Source organism: Oryx dammah, unplaced genomic scaffold (assembly GCF_014754425.2).
Source record: "Oryx dammah isolate SB20612 unplaced genomic scaffold, SCBI_Odam_1.1 HiC_scaffold_1, whole genome shotgun sequence".
In the NCBI taxonomy this organism is placed as follows: domain Eukaryota; kingdom Metazoa; phylum Chordata; class Mammalia; order Artiodactyla; family Bovidae; genus Oryx; species Oryx dammah.
In genome coordinates, this window is record NW_024070185.1 from 82,674,958 (window position 1) to 82,696,263 (window position 21,306).

General features: G+C 38.6%; 1 protein-coding gene across 2 annotated transcripts in view; it reads right to left on the reverse strand.

Moving 5' to 3' along the window:
* Nucleotides 1-21,306, reverse strand: part of IPPK (inositol-pentakisphosphate 2-kinase) — a 60,150-nt gene that overhangs the window by 4,918 nt on the left and 33,926 nt on the right. For both annotated transcript variants that reach the window (XM_040245796.1, XM_040245806.1), the window contains exon 12: nt 350-429. In XM_040245796.1, the coding sequence (XP_040101730.1) occupies nt 350-429 (80 nt within the window). The remainder of the gene's footprint in view (nt 1-349; nt 430-21,306) is intronic.

Below are 21,306 nucleotides of genomic sequence, written 5' to 3' on the forward strand. Positions count from 1 at the left end.
CTGAGCCATGAAGGAAACTTAGGGTTTTCTTTGACAGAAAGGTATTTGCACCACAGCATCTAAACTGCTTCTAAAGTCCTTGAGGTATTTTCTTAGAAACAGTAGTAATCTTGAATTTAATAGAACAAGCTTGTAAAATTATTCTCAAAAATGTCTTTTTGACTTGTTACAAACTTCTAAAGAGCAAGAGTTAATAATCCCCATTGTATTAAGTAGGCCTTGGAAACTGGCCTTTGTTCATAGACATGATCCTTCAATGGCCTCTCTAAATATAAGGACACCATCTCTCTTGCCACGCCACAAAACCTTACTAGACCAAGGACACGTGACATAGCAGAAGGTGCCTCACCTTGCATCCTGCAGACAGGGAGAGAGTACAATCATGATGGAGCAGTCCTTCGCAGTCATGGCAACCCGGTACTGCTGAACCTGCAGGGAAGGAGAAGTCAGTTCAAATACAGCATGCCCACACATACCTTTCCCAACTGGAGAGGTCTGGGAACTGGTCCCAGATCAGGGGTGGGTTAGGAAGACCCAGGCCCAAAGAGCTCATTAGAGGCCAGTCCCGCCCTCTGACCTCTCACTGTAGGTAATGTATGGACCCTGATTCCGGAGACCTTGGACTTCAGCAAGAAATCACAGTCCACCTTGTAAGAAAAAGCAATAGCCACACTGACAGCAGTGAGTATCACCCTGGGTCTTTGTTGCTGCACATGGGCTTTCTCTAGGTGCAAACAGTGGAGGCTACTCTCTAGTTGTAATGCACAGACTTCAGTAGTTACACCACAGGGGCTCATTAGTTGTGGCTTGTGAGTCCTAGAGTGTGCAGGCTTTAGTAACTGGCACGTAGGCTCAGTAGTTGCAAGTCTCGAGCACTAGATCATGGGTTTAGTTGCTCCATGGCAGGTGGAATCTTCCTGGACCAAGGATCGAACCCATGCTCTCTGCATTGGCAGGAGGATTCTTATCCACTGCACCACCAGGGACGTCTCATTCGAATTTTTTAGACTGAACAGCTCTCACTTTTACAGAAATAAACTAGTTACAAAACAGTGGGCCCTACACATTATCACTAGCTTCAACATCTGTGTGATGGCAAATCGTAACTTCCTTTCAGTCATTTCCTTCAATGAAACACATCAAGAGGACTGCCCTGAGACAACATTCAAGCTTCATTCCACAAGGCAGGAATGTGTAGGAAAGAGGGGAGAACCCCAAGTGCGGGTTACAGAAGTGTGGCCCCAAGTGTGGCCTGCAAAAATCTTTACAGAAGGAGGAAAAAGAAGCTCTTCTACTATTCATTTAGATAAGAAATCAAGTATTTTACAAAATATACATACACAAAAATCCAGTCTAAAATTACACAGATAAATATTAACAAAATATAAAATGTTGCATCCTAATCTGCAAGACTTAAAACATAAAAGCCATGAAAGACAAAGACATCTGAATACCTAAAAATAAAAAGCTTTTATTTGATACAGTTATAATCCAAATATAAAAGACTTGAAGAATAGGAGAAAATATCTGCAGCATATAATAATCAACATCAAGAATATATGCAAGATCTCCCTGGTGGTTCAGTAGTTAAGAATCCACTGTCCAATGCAGGAGGTTTGATCCCTGGTCAGGGAACTAAAAGCCCACTTGCTGAGGGTCAGCTACTGAGCCTGTGCCCTCTGGAGCCTGCGTATCACAAGTAGAGAGCCCATGAACCATGATGAAGACCTCTGTGCTGCAACTAAGACCCTACACAGCCAAGTAAATACATTTAAAATATATAAAGTGCGATTAAGATCCATCTAGTCAAGGCTATGGTTTTTCCTGTGGTCATGTATGGATGTTGAGAGTTGGACTGTGAAGAAGGCTGAGCACCAAAGAATTGATGCTTTTGAACTGTAGTGTTGGAGAAGACTCTTGAGAGTCCCTTGGACTGCAAGGAGATCCAACCAGTCCATTCTGAAGGAGATCAACCCTAGGATTTCTTTGGAAGGACTGATGCTGAAGCTGAAGCTCCAGTACTTTGGCCACTTCATGCAAAGAGCTGACTCATTGGAAAAGACTCTGATGCTGGGAGGGATTGGGGGCAGGAGGAGAGGGGGACGACCGAGGATGAGATGGCTGGATGGCGTCACTGACTCAATGGACATGAGTCTGAGTGAACTCCGGGAGATGGTGATGGACAGGGAGTCCTGGCGTACTGCGATTCATGGGGTTGCAAAGAGTTGGACACGACTGAGTGACTGAACTGAACTGAACTATTCACAGTACCTAAGATATGGAAACAACCTGAAAGTCCATTGACAGATGAATGGATAAAGATGTGGTACATATATACAGTGGAACACTCCTCGGTCATAAAAAAAAAAGAATGAATGAAATAATTCCATTTGCAGCAACATGGATGCAACTAGAGATTATCATACTAAGTCAAGTAGATCAGAAAGAGACAAATACCATATGGCTTATTACTTAACACATGGAGTCTAAAGTATGACACAAATTTATCTATAAAACAGAAACAGATTCACAGATATACTGAAGAGACTTGCTGTTGCTAAAGAAGTGGGGGTTAGGGGAAGGATGGATTGACAGTTTGGGATTAGCAGATGCAAACTACTATTAAAGAATGGATAAACAACAATGTATATCACAGAACTATATTCAATATCCTTAATAAGCCATAATGGAAAAAAAGATGAAAAAGAACCTGTATACATTTATAACTGAATCACTTTGCTGTATAGCAGAAATTAACACTATATAAATCAACTATACGTCAATAAAATTTTTTTAATACATAAAATGCTAGATCAATATGTAAAAAGAAAACTAATCAAAAATGATATGGACCAAAGAAATTGACAAAATAAAAAATAGCCAATACATATATAAGATGTTCAGATGTACTACTGATCAAGGAAATGCAAATTATAACTGAAAATCTTTGCTTTCATCACAAAACTGTGTTTTATATATATATGAAAGGGCTAGACTTTCACTTCAAGCAATGCTGGAGTATAATCAGGGCCAACCCAACTGCTGAAGTAGAAAAAGCTAAACAAAATATCAAAAACACCTGCTTGAAGGCAGAGGTCACAAGACCAGGGAGAACTGCTTAACCAGGGGGAGGACAGAGACCTTTTCTGCCTAGGGAGTGGAAGACAATTCTGGAAGGCCAGCCAAGAGACACTTTAACCTTCAAGGCTGTGGGACAGGAACCATGATGAATCCCTGCTCTGGGTTAGTATCCAAATGTTGCAGCTTTAGACAGGGTGAGCCAGAAGTCAACAGGCCTTATCAGGAACTGCAACTCTGCTTCAAAGAGAATAGTCACCAAAGCTGGATTAAGATGGCCCCAGCTTGCTAATGCTTCCCAGGTCCTTGACAGAAGCAAACCTAAAATTCTCTCTAGAAGATAACATCCTAGGCCTCAGATTATCTCTAAACTAATTATACAAATACAGTTTCTAACACACAAGCAAAAGTACCCAGGCACAAAAAGATGCCATGAGAGAAAACCAGCAAAAAAAAAACAACAACAAAAAACCCCCACAAATGAACCCCCCCAAAACCCACAATGGTAGAAAGAGGTATCAGGTATCATGGACTCCAGGTATCAGAGGTACCACACACACATGCTGCTCAGCTCAAAGAAAAACAAAATTAAGAACTTCAGAGAACCGGAGACTATGGGGTTTCCCTTGATTATTACTTGTCACTTGTCCCTTGCTGCTTTTAATATTCTTTGTGTTTAGTCTTTGTTAGTTTGATTAGTATGTGTCTTGGCATGTTTCTCCTTCGGTTTATCCTGAATGGGACTCTTTGGGCCACCTGGACTTGATTGACTTTCCTTTTCCATGTTGGGGTAATTTTCAACTATAATCTCTTCAAAAATTTTCTCATAGCCTTTCTTTTTCTTTTCTTCTTCTGGGACCCCTATAATTCGAATGTTGGTGCATTTGATATTGTCCCAGAGGTCTCTGAGACTATCCTCAGTTCTTTTCATTCTTTTTTTACTTTATTCTGCTCTTCAGAAGTTATTTCCACCATTTTATCTTCCAGCTCACTGATTCATTCTTCTGCTTCAGATATTCTGCTATTGATTCCTTCTAGAGTATTTTTCATTTCAGTACTTGTGTTGTTTGTATGTTTATTCTTTAATTCTTCTAGGTCTTTGTTAATTGATTCTTGCATTTTCTCCATTTTGTTTTCAAGGTTTTTGCTCATCTTTACTATCATTATTCTGAATTCTTTTTCAGGTAGTTTGTTTATTTCCTCTTCATTTATTCCTCTCTGTGTTTCTAGTTTGTCTCTTCATTTGTGTAGTATTTCTCTGCCTTTTTATTATTTTTTTTTAACTTACTGTGTTTGAGGTCTCCTTTTTTCAGGCTTCAAGGTTGAATTCTTTCTTCCTTTTGGTTTCTGCCCTTCTAAGGTTGGTCCAGTGGTTTGTTGTAAGCTTTGTATAGGGTGAGATTTGTGCTGAGTTTTTTTTTCCTCTGATGAAGGCTGAGTTAGATGGTAATCCTGTCTGCTAATGACTGGGTCTGTATTTTTGTTTTGTTTGTTTTTAGATGAGGCATCCTGCACAGGGTGCTACTGGTGGCAAGTGATACTGGGTCTTGTATTCAAGTGCTTTCCTTTGTGATACTCCCCAGGGTCAGTTCTCTGGTAGCCTAGGATCTTGGAGTCAGTGTTCCCACTTCAAAGGTTCAGGGCTTGATCTCCACCGCTGGCACTGCACCAGAGCTGGAGCCAGAGGGAGCCGGGAAAGGGCCGGGAGGAGCTGGGAGCCAGTGAGCAAGCCTGAGGGGCAGGATGCATGGCACAGGTGTGTTTTTTCACAAATTGGTTTGTGGCAACCCTGCATCAAGCAAGTCCATTGGCACCATTTTGCCAATAGCATTTGTTCACTTCATGTCTCTGTGTTACTTGTTGGTAATTCTCACGCTATTTCAAACTTCATTATATTTGTTATAATGATCTGTAATTAGTGACCTTTGATGTTGTTATAATTGTTTTGGAGCACCAGGAACTGGAACCACATAATATGACAATCAACAAATGTGTGTTCTGACTAAATACCAACTGGCCATCCCTCCATCTCTCTGTCTTCCTCAGGCTCCCCATTCCCTTAGGCCAAATTAGGCCAATTAATAACCCTACAAATGGCTTCTAAGTGTTCAAGTGATAGGAAGAGTCACAGGTCTCTTACTTTTAAATCAAAGGCTGGAAATAATCAAGCTTAGTGAGGAAGGCATGTTGAAAGCTGTGAGAGGCTAAAAGCTAGGCCTCTTGTAACAAACACCCAAGTTGTGAAAGCATAGGAAATGGTCTTGAAGGAAATTAAATGTATTGCTCCAGTGAACACACAAATGCTAACAAAACAACTTATTGCTGATATAAAGTTTTAGTGGTCTAGATAGAAGATCAAACCAATCACAAAGCACGAAAGCATTAGTCGCTCAGTCATGTCCAACTCTGCCATGACTGCACCCTGCTAGGCTCCTCCGTCCATGGAGTTCTCCAGACAAGAATACTGAAGCGGGTTGCCATTTCCTTCTCTAGGAGATCTTCCCAACCCAGAGATCAAACCTGCATCTCTTATGTCTCCTGCATTAGTAGGCAGGATCTTTACCACTAGTGCCACCTGGGAAGCCCAAATCAATTACAACATTTCCTTAAACCAAAGTCTAAGCCAGAGCAAGATCATAACTCTTTTCAGTTCTATTAAGGATGAGAGAGGTAAGGAAGCTGCAAGAAAAATTTGAAGCTACCAGAGATTAGTTCATGAGGTGTAAGGAAAGAAGCCATCTCTATAACATAAAAGTGAAAGATGAAGCAGTAAGGGCTGATGTAGAAGCTGCAGCTAGTTATCCAAAATATATAGCTAAGATAATCCATGAAAGTTAGGCTACAGTAAACAACAGGTTTTCATTGTGGATGAAACAGACATATCAGAAGAAAATACCATCTAGGACTTTAATAGCTAGAGAGAAGTCCACGTCTGGCTTCAAAGGACAGATTGACTCTTGTTAGGCGCTAATGCCACTGGTGACTTTAAATTGAAGCCAGTCTACCATTCCAAAATTCCTAGGGCCCTTGAGAATTATGCTCCATCTAATCTGCCTTTGCTCTATAAATGGAACAACAAAGCCTGGATGACAGCACATCTGTTTACAACATAGTTTACTAAATATTTTAAGCCTACTGTTGGGGACTATTTTTCTGCTTAGAAAAAAAAGATTCCTTTCAAAATTACTGCTCACTGACATCCAAGAGCTCTGATGGGAGATGTACAATGAGATTACAATGTTTTCATGCCAGCTAACAAAACATCCACTGTTTCCCCATCTATTTCCCATGAAGTGATGGGCCCAGATGCCATGATCTTAGTTTTCTGAATGTTGAGCTTTAAACCAACTTTTTCACTCTCCTCTTTCACTTTAATCAAGAGGCTTTTTTTGGGCTCCAAAATCACTGCAGATGGCAACTGCAGCCATGAAATTAAAAGACGCTTACTCCTTGGAAGAAAAGTTATGACCAACCTAGATAGCATATTAAAAAGCAGAGATATTACTACGCCAACAAAGGTCCGTCTAGTCAAGGTTATGATTTTTCCAGTGATCATGTATGGATGTGAGAGTTGGCCTGTGAAGAAAGCTGAGCACCGAAGAAGAACTGATGCTTTTGAACTGTGGTGTTGGAGAAGACTCTTGAGAGTCCCTTGGACTGCGAGGAGATCCAACCAGTCCATCCTAAAGGAGACCAGTCCTGGTTGTTCATTGGAAGGACTGATGCTGAGGCTGAAACTCCAATACTTTGGCCACCTCATGCAAAGAGCTGACTCATTGGAAAAGACTGATGCTGGGAGGGATTGGGGGCAGGAGGAGAAGGGGACAACAGAGGATGAGATGGCTGGATGGCATCATCAACTCGATGCACAAGAGTTTGGGTGAACTCTGGGAGTTGGTGATGGACAGGGAGGCCTGGCATGGTGCGATTCATGGGGTCGCAGAGAGTCGGACACAACTGAGCAACTGAACTGAACTGAATACAACATCCATTCCATAGCCCACGAATCAAGGAGTGATCTCAGCTTTTAAGTCTTACCAGTTACATTTTGTAAGGCTGTAGCTGCTACAGATAGTGAATTCTTCTGATGGATCTGGGCAGTCAACTGAAAACCTTCTGGAAAGGATTCCCCATTCTAGATACCATTAAGAACATTCATGATTAATGAGACAAAGTGAAAAGATCAACAATAACAGTTTAGAAGAAGCTGATTCCAGCCCTCATGGATGTCTTTGAGAGTTCAAGACTTCAGTGGAAGAAGTAACTGTCGATGTGGTAGAAACAGCAAGAGATCTAGAATTAGAAATGAAGCCTCAAGATGTGACTGCACTGCACATCATAAAAATTTTATTTTTATGATAAAATTTTACTGGATAAGGATTTGTTTCTTATGGATGAGCAGAAAGAAACTGTCTTCTTGAGACAGAATCTACAAGTAAAGATGCAGTAAAGATTGCTGAAACAAGAGAATATTTAGACTATGACATAAATCTAGTTGGTAAAGCAGTGGCAGAGTTTGAGAGGACTGACTCCAAGTTTTGAAAGAAGTTCTACTGTGGTAAAGTGCTTTCAAAGAGCATTTCATGCTTCAGATAAATCATTCATGAAAGAAAGAATCAACCAATGCATCAAACTTCATTGTTATCTTATTTTAAGAAACTGCCACAGCTACCCCAAACCTCCAGCACCCACTACCCTGATCAGTAATTAGCCATGAACACAGAGGCAAGGCCCTCCACCAACAAAAAGATTACCTGCTATAGGCTTAGGGAATGATCAACATTTTTTAGCAATAATGTATTTTTTAATTAATTATGTTCTTTAGACATAATGCTATTGTGCAGTTAATAGAGTATGATATAATATAAACATAACTTTAATATGTACTAGAAAGCCAAGAAATTCATATAACTCACTTTATTAAGATATTTGCTTTACTGTAGTGGTCTGGAACCAAACCCACAATATCTCTGAGGTATACCTGTAACCACATTAACAGAAAATAGAAAAGTCACATGGTCTTCTCAATAGAAATAGAAAAGGCATTGAATAACTCAACACCCACTCCTAAAAAATCTCCTAACAAATCAGGAATAGAAGGGAACTTCCTCAATTTGATAAAGGTTATTTATTTTAAAGTAAATCAGGGCTTCCCTGGTATTTCAGTGATAAAAGAATCTTCATGCCAATGCAGGAGACATAGGTATGATCCCTGATCCAGGCAGATCTGACATGGTGCAGGGCAGTTAAGCCCATGCACCACAGCTCTTATTGAACCTGTGCTCCAGGGCCTGGCAACCAAAACTACTAAGCCCATGTGCTGCAGCTGCTGAAGCCCATGCACCCTGGAGCCCATGCTCAGCAACAAGCAGATGAGAAACCCATGCGTGTCAACAAAAAGTAACCCCTGCTTGCTGCAACTAGAGAAAGCCTGTGCAGCAACAAAGACACAGCACAGCCAGAAGTAAAATAAATAAATAACATTATTTTTTTTTAAATAAACCAAACAACATCAAAAAAGCCTACAGTAAACAATTTAATGGTAAATGCTTTCCCTTTAAGATTGGGAACAAAACTAGAATTTCCACTATCAGAAATTAACTACATGCAGTTAGGCAAAACAAAATAAATAAGGAAAACGTATACATATCAGAAAGGGGAAAAAAATCAAATTCACAAACAATATTTTATGTAGTTAGAATTAGTGGCTTCAACAAGTCTGAGAGATAAAGAACACCTCAAGGTAGAAAAATAAATTGCATATCTATATATCCACAGTAAACACTTAAAGTGAAATAGTAAGATACAATCTATATCTAAAACCATCAAATATCTAGAAATATATCTAGTAAAATATATGATCTCTCTTAAAAAAACTATAAAATGTTTTTATCAGATTTTAAATAATACCTATTAAAAAGAAAATGCCCATGTTGGGAACTCAATCTTGTATCAACTCTTTGCATCATTTTAGTGCCAAATCAATCAAAATCCCAACAGGTTTGTTGTTGCTTTCCCTTATAGAACTGAACAAGTTGACTTTTTTTTTTTTTTTTGAGGTACAGTTGATATACAATGTAAGCTGATGTAAATTTCAGGTATACAACCTAGTGAGTCACAAACAACTGACAAATAATTGATCTTCCAAGTATACAAGCAGTTCATGCAGCTCAATACCAGAAAAAGAAACAACCTAATGAAAAAGTGGGCAAAAGACCTAAACAGACATTTCTCCAAAGAAGACATACAAATGGCTAATAAACGCATGAAAAGATGCTTAACATCAGTCATTATTAGAGAAATGCGAATCAAAACTACATCTCACACTGGTCAGAATGGCCGCCATCAAAAAGTCTGCAAAGCATAAATGCTGGAGAGGATGTGGAGAAAAGGAAACCCTACTGAACTGCAGATGGGAATGTAAATTGATACAGTCACTAGGGAAGATAGTATGCCTATGGCCGACTCATGTTGATGTATGGCAAAAACCATCAAAATACTGTAAAGTAATTATCCTCCAATTAAATTAAAAAAAATTATACTCCATTTATGGCTATTTTTATAGCTATTATTAATTATCCGCTAAATAACCTGTGTTGTACAATATATCCTTGTAACTTATTTTATACATAGTAGTCTGTACCTCTTAATCCCCACCCCTACCTTGCCCATCCCTCATCTCTCTCCCCCCAGGTAACTACTCATTTGTTCTCTATATCTGTGGGAAATGTTTCTTTTTTGAACAAGTTGATTCTAAAATTTATATAGATAAGCAAAAGGTCAAGAAGAGCCAGGCATTAATTAAAGGAAAGACATTATTGAAGAAAGTATAGAAGAATTTACCCTATTGGGTATCAAGATTTATTGTGACTCTGTAGTGATCAGGACAATTCCTATGACTCTAGGACAATTTCATATGAAAATAAAACCTTACCTCATGCCACACCAAAAATCAACTGCAAAAGGTATCTACCAAATACCTGCACATGCCACATCAAAAATCAACTACAAAAGGTGTCTACCAAATACAAGGTTTCTCAAATATCTGTAGGACCTTAAGGTAGATAAAACACAGAGAAAGACTACTAAAGAAAGAAAAAGATACAAATTAATCTTAAAATTATGACCTTCCCTTCTGAAAGGGACTGACTTCATTAAGAGAGTAAAATGGCTAGGGGAAGAAGATATTTGTAACACATATATCTGACAGTGGACTTCTTGACTTCTTTCTAGAACACATAAAGAATTCCCTCAAACCAGTAAGAAAAAGACAACCCTACCAAAAAAAAAAAAAAACCTGAGGAAGAGACTTAAGTAGGTGCCTCATTGAAAAAGAAATAAAAAGACCAATAAGCATATGAAAAGGTGCTGAATCTCATTGCCCAATAAACCACTATTACCAACCACTATTACCCATTCACCAGAATGACTAAAATTAAAAAGACCCACAAACAAGTGGCAGAGAGGGTATGGGACCACAGGAACTACCCTAGCCTGTCAAACTACCTTAGCCAGTTGTAGGGAATATAAGCTGTTTCACAATATCTGCTAAAGCTGATGCACTCCTAGGAATATACCCAAGAGAAATATATGTACATGTTCACTAAGAGATCTGTACAAGAATGTTTTGCAAAACCTTTATTTGTAACAGTCAAACTGGGAGCAACTCAAATATCTCTCCACCACAGAATGAGTAAACTGTAGCATATCCATTTAAATACATCACTATAAAACAATGCAAATATGGAAATGAATGCAATAATATTAGTAAATTTCATACATGTCATATAGAACTTCAAAAAAAAGAGATATACTTGATTCTGTAATTATGAAGTTCAAACACATAAACTAAAACATAGGTATAGAAGCCAATACAATAGTTAACTTGAGGGAAAAATGCAAGAGAAATAACTTACAGGAAACCAACAGGGATTCTGATTAGCTGCCAGTATTCTATATTCAAACCTAACTGGTAGTTCTCCAAGAGTCTTCTTTATGACAAATAATTGAGCTGTACATCTTTTGCTGTGCAGTTTTATATGTTGCTGTATTCCACAATACAAGTGGTTAATGAATAAAAAGCTTAGAAAATTAAAATTTTAAATACTAAAAATATAAATTATTTTTGAGGGCATGTGGAAAACAGGGCCCTCGACTATTACAAGAAGGAACATAAATTGGCAAAGTCTTTTTCAGGAGGACAACATGACAGGATCTATCAAAAATAAATCTAGCATTTTAACTTCTAAAAATCTCACTGGCAGATAAGATTAAGTGCACAAGGTTTAAAGTACAAAAATGTAAACATTATTTTTACTACTAACAAATTAAAGATAACACTCAAAAAAATTACAATTAGGTTATATGACCATACTAATAAGAACAACACTTTGGGGAGTACGGAGAACTTCGAAGGCCCCTCCGACAAAACAATGGTATCCCTATTAACACTGTTAATGCACTGCTAGGCTTGCAGAAGGTAAGGGAAATCCTCAACCCAATCCCCTCTTCTCTCTGTCACTCCCAAGAGAGTTGAAACTAGAGGTTTGAGCAAAGAGCAATAGAGAAGGCTGAGCTGCCCTGTAGGCAACATCAGTGTAGGCATGGTTTCTAGGAATAAGCCATAGAGTACAGCATCTAAACCTGAGACTTCTCCCTTAAGCCAAAGATCCATATTTTCTCTGGAGAAAAGCATTCCCTATTTAGGTCCCCAGGATTCTCACAGATTAAGGTCAAACAAACATGAGCTCATGATCATACAACTTTGAAAACCCAAGCAGCATGGATGAGCCGGCCAAAATAACATGAGATTATTTGTTTTAACCTCCAAGGTTTTATTGTATCTTTTAAGATACAGAATATAAAATATCTATTCATAAATTATTTAAAGACATAAAAGATGGAGTTTAAAAACAGGCAAGGAACAAGGAACTATCAAAAATACCAAGCAGATGTGAAAATCAACCAAACAGAACTCAGAAATTAAAAGTATAATTACTGAAATGGAAAACTCAATGATCAAATAAATGAACAGATTAGACAAAGGTGAAGACAAAATCAGTGAACTGGAAGGCAGAACTAAAGAAAATGATAAAATGAGGTCTGCTATATATAGAGTCTAGGAAGAAAAGAACAGGATGGAGAAGAGAGAATATCTGATGAGAAAATGGCTGAGAATTTCCCGGATCTAATAAAAGACATATCCACAAATAGAGAAAGCACCACACAAACCAAGCAAAATAAATTAAAAGTACACCACGCTGAATCACACTGCACTAAAATGCCAAATTAAATAAATAGACTTTTTTTTTTTTTTTTACTTTACAATTCTGTATTGGTTTTGCCATACATTGACATGAATCCACCACGGAAAGACTTTAAAAGCAACTATAGAGGGAAAAAATCACCTCCTGAGAAAGGGCAGTTAGACAAACAGAAAACATCTTGGCAGCAACATCCACAGTCAGATAATGTTGCAAAAAATGATTAAATGCTAAGAGAAAAACAATCAAGCCTTTCTTTACACCCAGAAAAAATTACCTTTTAAAACTATGACAAAATATAAATACTGTATATCCAGATAAACAGATACAAAGATAATTTACCAAAAGATATCCACTAATGTAACTTCTAAAGGATATACTTCAAGAGGAAAACTGTAAACTATATGCCAATAAATTAGACAACTTAGACAAAATGGAAAAATTCCTTAAAAGATATGAAATAACAAAACTGACTCAAGAAGAAATAGATAGCAAAATTATACCTATAAGAAGTAAAGAGACTCAACTGGGTATCAAAACATTACTGACAAAAGCCCAGACCCAGATGGCTTCACTGGTGAATTCCATCAAATAAAGAATTACCATCAATCCTTCTCAAATCCCCCCAACACCCAGAAAAAAACAGGCTGAAAAACTACTTCCCAATTCATTCGACAAGGCCAGTATTACAGATCCATACCTCTTATGAGTATGAACACAAAAAGCCTCAACAAAATAATAGCAAATTGAATCCAGCAATACACAAGAAGACTTATATGCCATGACCAAGTGGGGTTTATCCCAGGAATGCAAGGTTGGTTTTAATGTCCAAAAATGAATATGTCATATCTATAGAATAAAAAACAAAAACCACATGATAAAATCATAATAAATAACAACTGATGCAGAAGAAACATTTGACAAAATACAACGTCCTTTCATGATAAAATCATTCAACAAATTAATAAGGGAACTTCTCCAACCTGATCAATATATAAAAAGCCCAAAGTTAACATTATACGTAATGATGAAAGACTGAACATTATCCCCAAAACCAGGAACAAATCAGACAAGGATGTCTGTTCTTCCATTTAACACTGCACTAAAACTTCTAGCCAAGTGCTATTATCCAGGAAAAAGACGTAAAAGGCCACCAAATTGGAAAGAAAGTAGAAAAACTATCTCTAAAGGATCTTACATAGAGAAAATCCTAAGGAATTCACTAAAAACAACTTATTTAAAACCTAATGAATTTGGCAAGGTTGTAAGCTACAAAATCAATACAAAAAAACAAACAACTTCATTTACAACAGCATCAAAAAGAAAACATTCAGGAATAATCTTAATAAACTACAAAATGTATCTCTGAAAAGACTGTTGAAATAAAAACAAAGATCTAAATAAATGGAACAGCATCCCGTGTTAACAAGCTGGAAGACTTACTTTTGTGAAGATCGCCATACATACAATGCAAGCGAACTGCAGACTCACCACAATCCCCATCACAATCACAGCTGGTTTCTTTGTAGAACTTGGCAAGCTGATTCTAAAATTCACAATGGAATTACAAGGGACTCCAAACAGCCAAAACAATATTGGAAAAGAGCAATTTCAAAACTTATTAAAAAGCAACAGTAATCAAGGGACGTACAAGCATAAGTATAGATATAGATAGATATAGATATCAATGGCACACAAATGAACATCCAGAAATAAACCCATACATTTAGGGGAAAAAAAATTAGTCTGTCAACAAATGGTGCTGACATAACTGAATATCCACATACCAAGAATGAAGGTAGATCCCTACCACAAATCATATATAAAATTAACTCAAAATGTATCTAAGAACAAAATTTAAGAGCTAAACTCTTTGAAGAAACAGAAAAATAACCATGACCTTTGATTTAGCAATGAATTCTTAAATATGACACGAAAAGCATGAACAACAACCAACAGATAAACTGGACCTGATCAAAGTTAAAAACTTTCTCATTTCCTACTCCAGGAGATCTTCCCAACCCAGGGATGAAACTCGCATCTCCTACATCTCCGGCATTGGCAGGTGGATTCTTTACTGCTGAGCTACCTGGGAAGCTCACTATGCAGTATACTTAAAACTAACATAATATTGTATGTCAAATACAAATAAAACATTTGAATTGCAAATATTTTGTAACAAAGAACATGATCAAAAAACTGAAAAGGACTCTGACAGAAACTTCATATATTTGTCAATCATATATCTAATAAGGGCCTACTATCCACAATGGACAGAATTCTTACAACTCAACAATGAGACAACACAATTAAAAAGTGAGCAAAGGATCTGAATAGACATTTCTCCAAAGAAAAATACAAATGGGCAATAAGCACAAGAAAAAATGCTTAGTCTTCAAGGAAATGCAAATCTAAACCACAATGAGATACCGTTTCATACCCATCAGGGTGGCTAAAAACAAAAGGGGAGATAATAGGTGCTCTCAGAGATAGAAGGAAGCTGGAACCCTGTATACTGCTGGTGGGGATGTAAAATGGTACAGCCATTTTGAAAAAAGTCTGGCAGTTCCTAGAAAGTTAAACATAAGTTACCATTTGACTTAAGTATATGCCCAGACAAATAAAAATATGTCCACACAAAAATTTATACACACATATTTATAGCAACATTATTCATAATAGCCAAAAAGTGGAAATGTCCAAATGCTCATCAAACTGATGAATGCTCATCAAACAAAATGTAGTAGCTCTATGGAACTGAATACTGTTCAGTCACAGAAAGAAATAAAGAATTGATATCTGCTACAACAACAGAAGCAGAAGATATTAAGAAGAGGTGTCAAGAATACACAGAAGAACAGTACAAAAAAGATCTTCATGACCCAGATAATCATGATGGTGTGATCACTCACCTAGAGCCAGACATCCTGGAATGTGAAGTCAAGTGGGCCTTAGGAAGCTTCACTACAAACAAAGCTAGTGGGGGTGATGGAATTCCAGTGGAGCTATTTCAAATCCTGAAGGATGATGCTGTGAAAGTGCTGCACACAATATGCCAGCAAATTTGGAACACTCAGCAGTGGCCACAGGACTAGAAAAGGTCAGTTTTCATTCCAATCCCAAAGAAAGGCAATGCCAAAGAATGCTCAAACTACTGCACAATTGCCTCATCTCACACGCTAGTAAAGTAATGCTCAAAATTCTCCAAGCCAGGCTTCAGCAATACGTGAACTGTGAACTTCCAGATGTTCAAGATGGTTTTAGAAAAGGCAGAGGAACCAGAGATCAAATTGCCAACATCTGCTGGATCATGGAAAAAGCCAGAGAGTTCCAGAAAAACATCTATTTCTGCTTTATTGACTATGCCAAAGCCTTTGACTGTGTGGATCACAATAAACTGTGGAAAATTCTGAAAGATATGCCTCTTGAGAAACCTATATACAGGTCAGGAAGCAACAGTTAGAACAGGCCATAAAACAACAGACTGGTTCCAAATAGGAAAAGGAGTACGTCAGGCTGTATACTGTCACCCTGCTTATTTAACTTATCTGCAAAGGACATCATGAGAAACGCTGGGCTGGAAGAAGCACAAGCTGGAATCAAGATTGCTGGGAGAAATATCAATAACCTCAGATATGCCGATGACACCACCCTTATGGCAGAAAGCGAACAGGAACTAAAGAGCCTCTGATGAAAGTGAAAGAGGAGAGTGAAAAAGTTGGCCTAAAGCTCAACATTCAGAAAACAAAGATCATGGCATCTGGTCCCATCACTTCATTGCAGATAGATGGGGAAACAGTGTCAGACTTTATTTTTTTGGCTCCGAAATCACTGCAGATGGTGATTACAGCCATGAAATTAAAAGACACTTACTCCTTGGAAGGAAAGTTATGATCAACCTAGATAGCATGTTGAAAAGCACAGATATTACTTTGTCAACAAAGGTCCCTCTAGTCAAGGCTATGGTTTTTCCAGTAGTCATGTATGGATGTGAGAGTTGGACAGTGAGGAAAGCTGAGCGCCGAAGAATTGATGCTTTTGAACTGTGGTGTTGGAGAAGACTCTTGAGAGTCCCTTGGACTGCAAGGAGATCCAACCAGTCCATCTTAAAGGAGACCAGTCCTGGGTGTTCATTGGAAGAACTGATGTTGAAGCTGAAACTCCAATACTTTGGCCACCTCATGCGAAGAGTTGACTCATTGGCAAAGACCCTGATGCTGGGAGGGATTGGGGGCAGGAGAAGTGGACAACAGAGGATGAGATGGTTGGATGACATCACCGAACGACGGACATGAGTCTGAGTGAACTCCAGGAGTTGGTGATGGACAGGGAGGCCTGGTGTGCTGTGACTCATGGGGTCACAAAGAGTCGGACATGACTGAGCGACTGAACTGAACTCAACAATACACACGAACTCTGAAAATATTATTTTCAAGTGCAAGAAGCTAGTCATAAACGACCACCTATTAAATGATTCCATTCATATGCACTATCTAGAATAGCAAATCTATAGAGATAAAAAGTAGATGCAGTTCAGTCGCTCAGTCATGTCTGACTCTTTGCAACCCCATGAACTGCAGCACGCAAGGCCTCCCTATCCATCACCAACTGTCGGAGTCCATCCAAACCCATGTCTATTGAGTCAGTGATGCCATCCAACCATCTCATCCTCTGCCATCCCCTTCTCCTCCTGCCCTCAATCATTCCCAGCATCAGGGTCTTCTCAAATGAGTCAGCCCTTTGCATCAGGTGGCCAAAGTATTGGAGTTTCAGCTTCAACATCAGTTCTTCCAATGAACACCCAGGACTGATCTCCTTTATGATGGACTAGTTGGATCTCCTTACAGTCCAAGGGACTCTTAAGAGTCTTCTCCAACACCACAGTTCAAAAGCATCAATTCTTCAGCGCTCAACTTTCTTTATAGTCTAACTCTTACATCCATACATGACTAGTGGAAAAACCATAGCCTTGACTACACAGAACTTTGTTAGCGAAGTAATGACTCTGCTTTTTAATATGCTGTCTAGGTTGGTCATAACTTTCCTTCCAAGGAGCTAGAGTCTTTTAATTTCATGGCTGCAGTCACCATCTGCAGTGATTTTGGAGACCAAAAGAGTAAACTCTGACACCGTTTCCACTGTTTCCCCATCTATTTCCCATGAAGTGATGGGACCAGATGCCATGATCTTCATTTGCTGAATGTTGAGCTTTAAGCCAACTTTTTCACTCTCCTCTTTCACTTTCATCAAGAAGCTCTATAGTTCTTCTTCCCTTTCTGCCATAAGGGTGGTGCTATTTGCATATCTGAAGTTATTGATATTTCTCCCGGCAGTCTTGATTCCAGCTTGTGCTTCCTCCAGTCCAGCGTTTCTCATGATGGACTCTGCATATAAGTTAAATAAGCAGGGTGACAATATACAGCCTTGACCTACTCTTTTTCCTATTTGGAACCAGTCTGTTGTTTCGTGTCCAGTTCTAACTGTTACCTCCTGACCTGCATATAGATTTCTCAAGAAGCAGGTCAGGTGGTCTGGTATTCCCATCTCTTTCAGAATTTTTCAGTTTATTGTGATCCACTCAGTGAAGAAAGTGAAAGAGGAGAGTGAAAAAGTTGGCTTAAAGCTCAACATTCAGAAAACGAAGATCATGGAATCCGGTCCCATCACTTCATGGCAGATAGATGGGGAAACAGTGGAAACAGTGTCCAACCTTATTTTGGGGGGCTCCAAAATCACTGCAGATGGTGATTGCAGCCATGAAATTAAAAGACACTTACTCCTTGGAAGGAAAGCTATGACCAACCTAGACAGCATATTAAAAACCAAAGACATTACTTTGCCAACAAAGGTCCATCTAGTCAAGGCTATGGTTTTCCAGTAGTCATGTATGGATATGAGAGTTGGACTATAAAGAAAGCTGAGTGCCAAAGAATTGATACTTTTCAAATGTGGTGTGGGAGAAGACTCTTGAGAGTCCCTTGGACAGCAAGGAGGTCCAACCACTCCATCCTAAAGGGAATCAGTCCTGAATATTCATTGGAAGGACTGATGTTGAAGCTGAAACTCCAATACTTTGGCCACCTGATATGAAGACCTGACTCATTGGAAAAGACCCTGATGCTGGGAAAGATTGAGGGCAGGAGGAGAAGGGGACGACAGAGGATGAGATGGTTGGATGGCATCATTGACTCGATGTCCATGGGTTTGGGTGGACTCCGAGAGTTGGTGATGGACAGGGAGGCCTGGCGTGCTGTGGTCCATGGGGCCACAAAGAGTCGGACACAACTGAGCGACTGAACTGAACTGAACTGAACACAGTCAAAGGCTTTGGCATAGTCAATAAAGCAGAAATAGAAGGTTTTCTGAAACTCTCTTGTTTTTTTGATGATCCAACAGATGTTGGCAATTTGATCTCTAATTCCTCTGCCTTTTCTAAAACCATCTTGAACATCTGGAAGTTCACGGTTCACGTATTGCTGAAGCCTGGCTTGGAGAATTTTGAGCATTACTTTACTAGCATGTGAGATGAGGCAACTGTGCAGTAGTTTGAGCATTCTTTGGCATTGCCTTTCTTTGGGATTGGAATGAAAACTGACCTTTTCTAGTCCTGTGGCCACTGCTAAGTGTTCCAAATTTGCTGACATATTGAGTGCAACACTTTCACAGCATCATCTTTTAGGATTTGAAATAGCTCCACTGGAATTCCATCACCTCCACTAGCTTTGTTTGTAGTGAAGCTTCCTAAGGCCCACTTGACTTCACATTCCAGGATGTCTGGCTGAGTGTGAGTGATAACACCATCGTGATTATCTGGGTCATGAAGATCTTTTTTCCAGGATGTCTGGCTGAGTGTGAGTGATAACACCATCATGATTATCTGGGTCATGAAGATCTTTTTTGTAGTAATTCTTGCCACCTCTTCTTAATATCTTCTGCTTCTGTTAGGTCCCTACCATTTCTGTCCTTTATTGAGCCCATCTTTGCATGAAATGTTCCCTGGGTAGCTCTAATTTTCTTGAAGAGATCTCTAGTCTTTCCCATTCTATTGTTTTCCTCTATTTCTTTGCATTGATCACTGAGGAAAGCTTTCTTAAAAGTAGATTAGTAGTTGCTTAGTGGGGTGAGGAGATAAGATATTGGCTAATGGGTACAGAATTCTAAAACTGACTATGATACTGCTTATGCATCTGTGAATGTAGTAAAAACCATTAAATTGAATACTTTAAGTGGGTAAATTGTATGGTATGTAAATTATATCACAATAAAACTTTTAGAGAAAAAGGAAAGCGTGGAGATGTCAGAATATTCAGCAAAGATATAGGAACATGTGACAGATCTAATCAAATATCTGTATAAAATAATACTATAAATTGTGATTTTTTTTTAATTAAAAAAAAAGAACATGACAAATAGAATACCTGGGAAAAACTACATATAAGTTGGGAACATAAATGGAATTAAAGTAACCCAATTCCTTATATGTTTGTGTGGCAGGGAGTGAGGTGGGCGTAGGAGTTAAAGTATTAATTTTAGTCTTTAAATATGCATGATCAAATTGGACAAGTAACCAGAAAAATGTAGTAGCAGAATGTCTAACTTCCAAACCAACAGGAAAAAAGGAATATTAAAACTAACAAAAGTGAACAGAAGTCAGCAAAATGTGGGCCAAGGGCCCAATCCAGCCCACCACCTGTTTTTGTAAATAAAGTTTTACTGGAGTACAGCCATGCTCATTTACATTTGTCTCTGGCTGCTTCTGAGCTATAATGGCAGTGTTGAGCAGATACAACAGAGACCAGATGGCCTACAAAGCCTAAAGCACTTACTGTCTGGCTCTTTATAGAAAAAGTTGCTGACACCTACAATGGAATACTAAACAACAGTCAGAAAGCAAGAATTATTCTCAGCTGCAGCTTCCTGAGCTTTGAAATAAATACAATATTCTCTCCTCTCTCATTTCATCAGAGGTACAAAGCTCAATAAGATAAACAATATTTGTGAAAGAACTTTTTAATCATCTGTGGCCTAGGAATGTTCTCAACCTGTTCTCCAGCTTCAGCTTCACAAACATCCTCTTCAGATTCCAACTAACAGAACCTAAATCCCTAAAACAACAACAAAAAGATAGACCCTTATATTCCAACACAGAGAGATGTCAAGACATATTAGGTTAAAGGCAAGCTAGTAACACATTAATGTGAATAATTCCTCAAATAGGATGAGTTAGTGAGTGAGTGTTTGTATATGTGTTACTGTGAAGTTCTGAAAAGGTAACAGTGGATATCTATTTCTTGGGCAGAAATAACATTTTATGAAGTATACTCACCTCTTAAATCCTTTTCATTAAATTATTTGTTTTGAGATAATCGTGGGTTCTGAATATACTTTACCCAGTCTCCCTCAATGGTGACATCTTACAAAACTATATAGTACAATATCACAGCCAGGATAGTGACATTAATACACTCCATGATTTTATTCCAGTCTGCCCTGGACCCCGTGATACAGCTGTCCCGGTCCTGACAATGTGTCTGTGGCTCTCTCTCGTTAAGAGTCCTCACTCCTGTCTCCAGCCAGGGCTGAGTGTACCCTCTTCTGTGGCTATGTTGTGTATGTGTACGTATTTCATCACACACGTAGGTTCATGCATCATCTACCACCACAGTTAAAATACAGAGCAGCTGCATCAGCACATGATTCCACTTGTTGACCTTCTATAACCACAGCCCCTTCCTTCCATCTCCTCCTTATCCCACAGCAAACCATTCATTCATCTTTGTCATTTCAAGAATGTCATATAAACAGAATCATGGTGTGTGATCTTTTGAGATTGACTTTTATCAGTCAGCACATTTCTCTGGAGATTCACTCAGGCTGTTGTGTGTATCCAGACTTTGCTCAACAGTTCCAGCTTGTGTAACCTATAGTAGGTCACCTGCTGAGAGGCACTTGAGTTGTGCCCAGT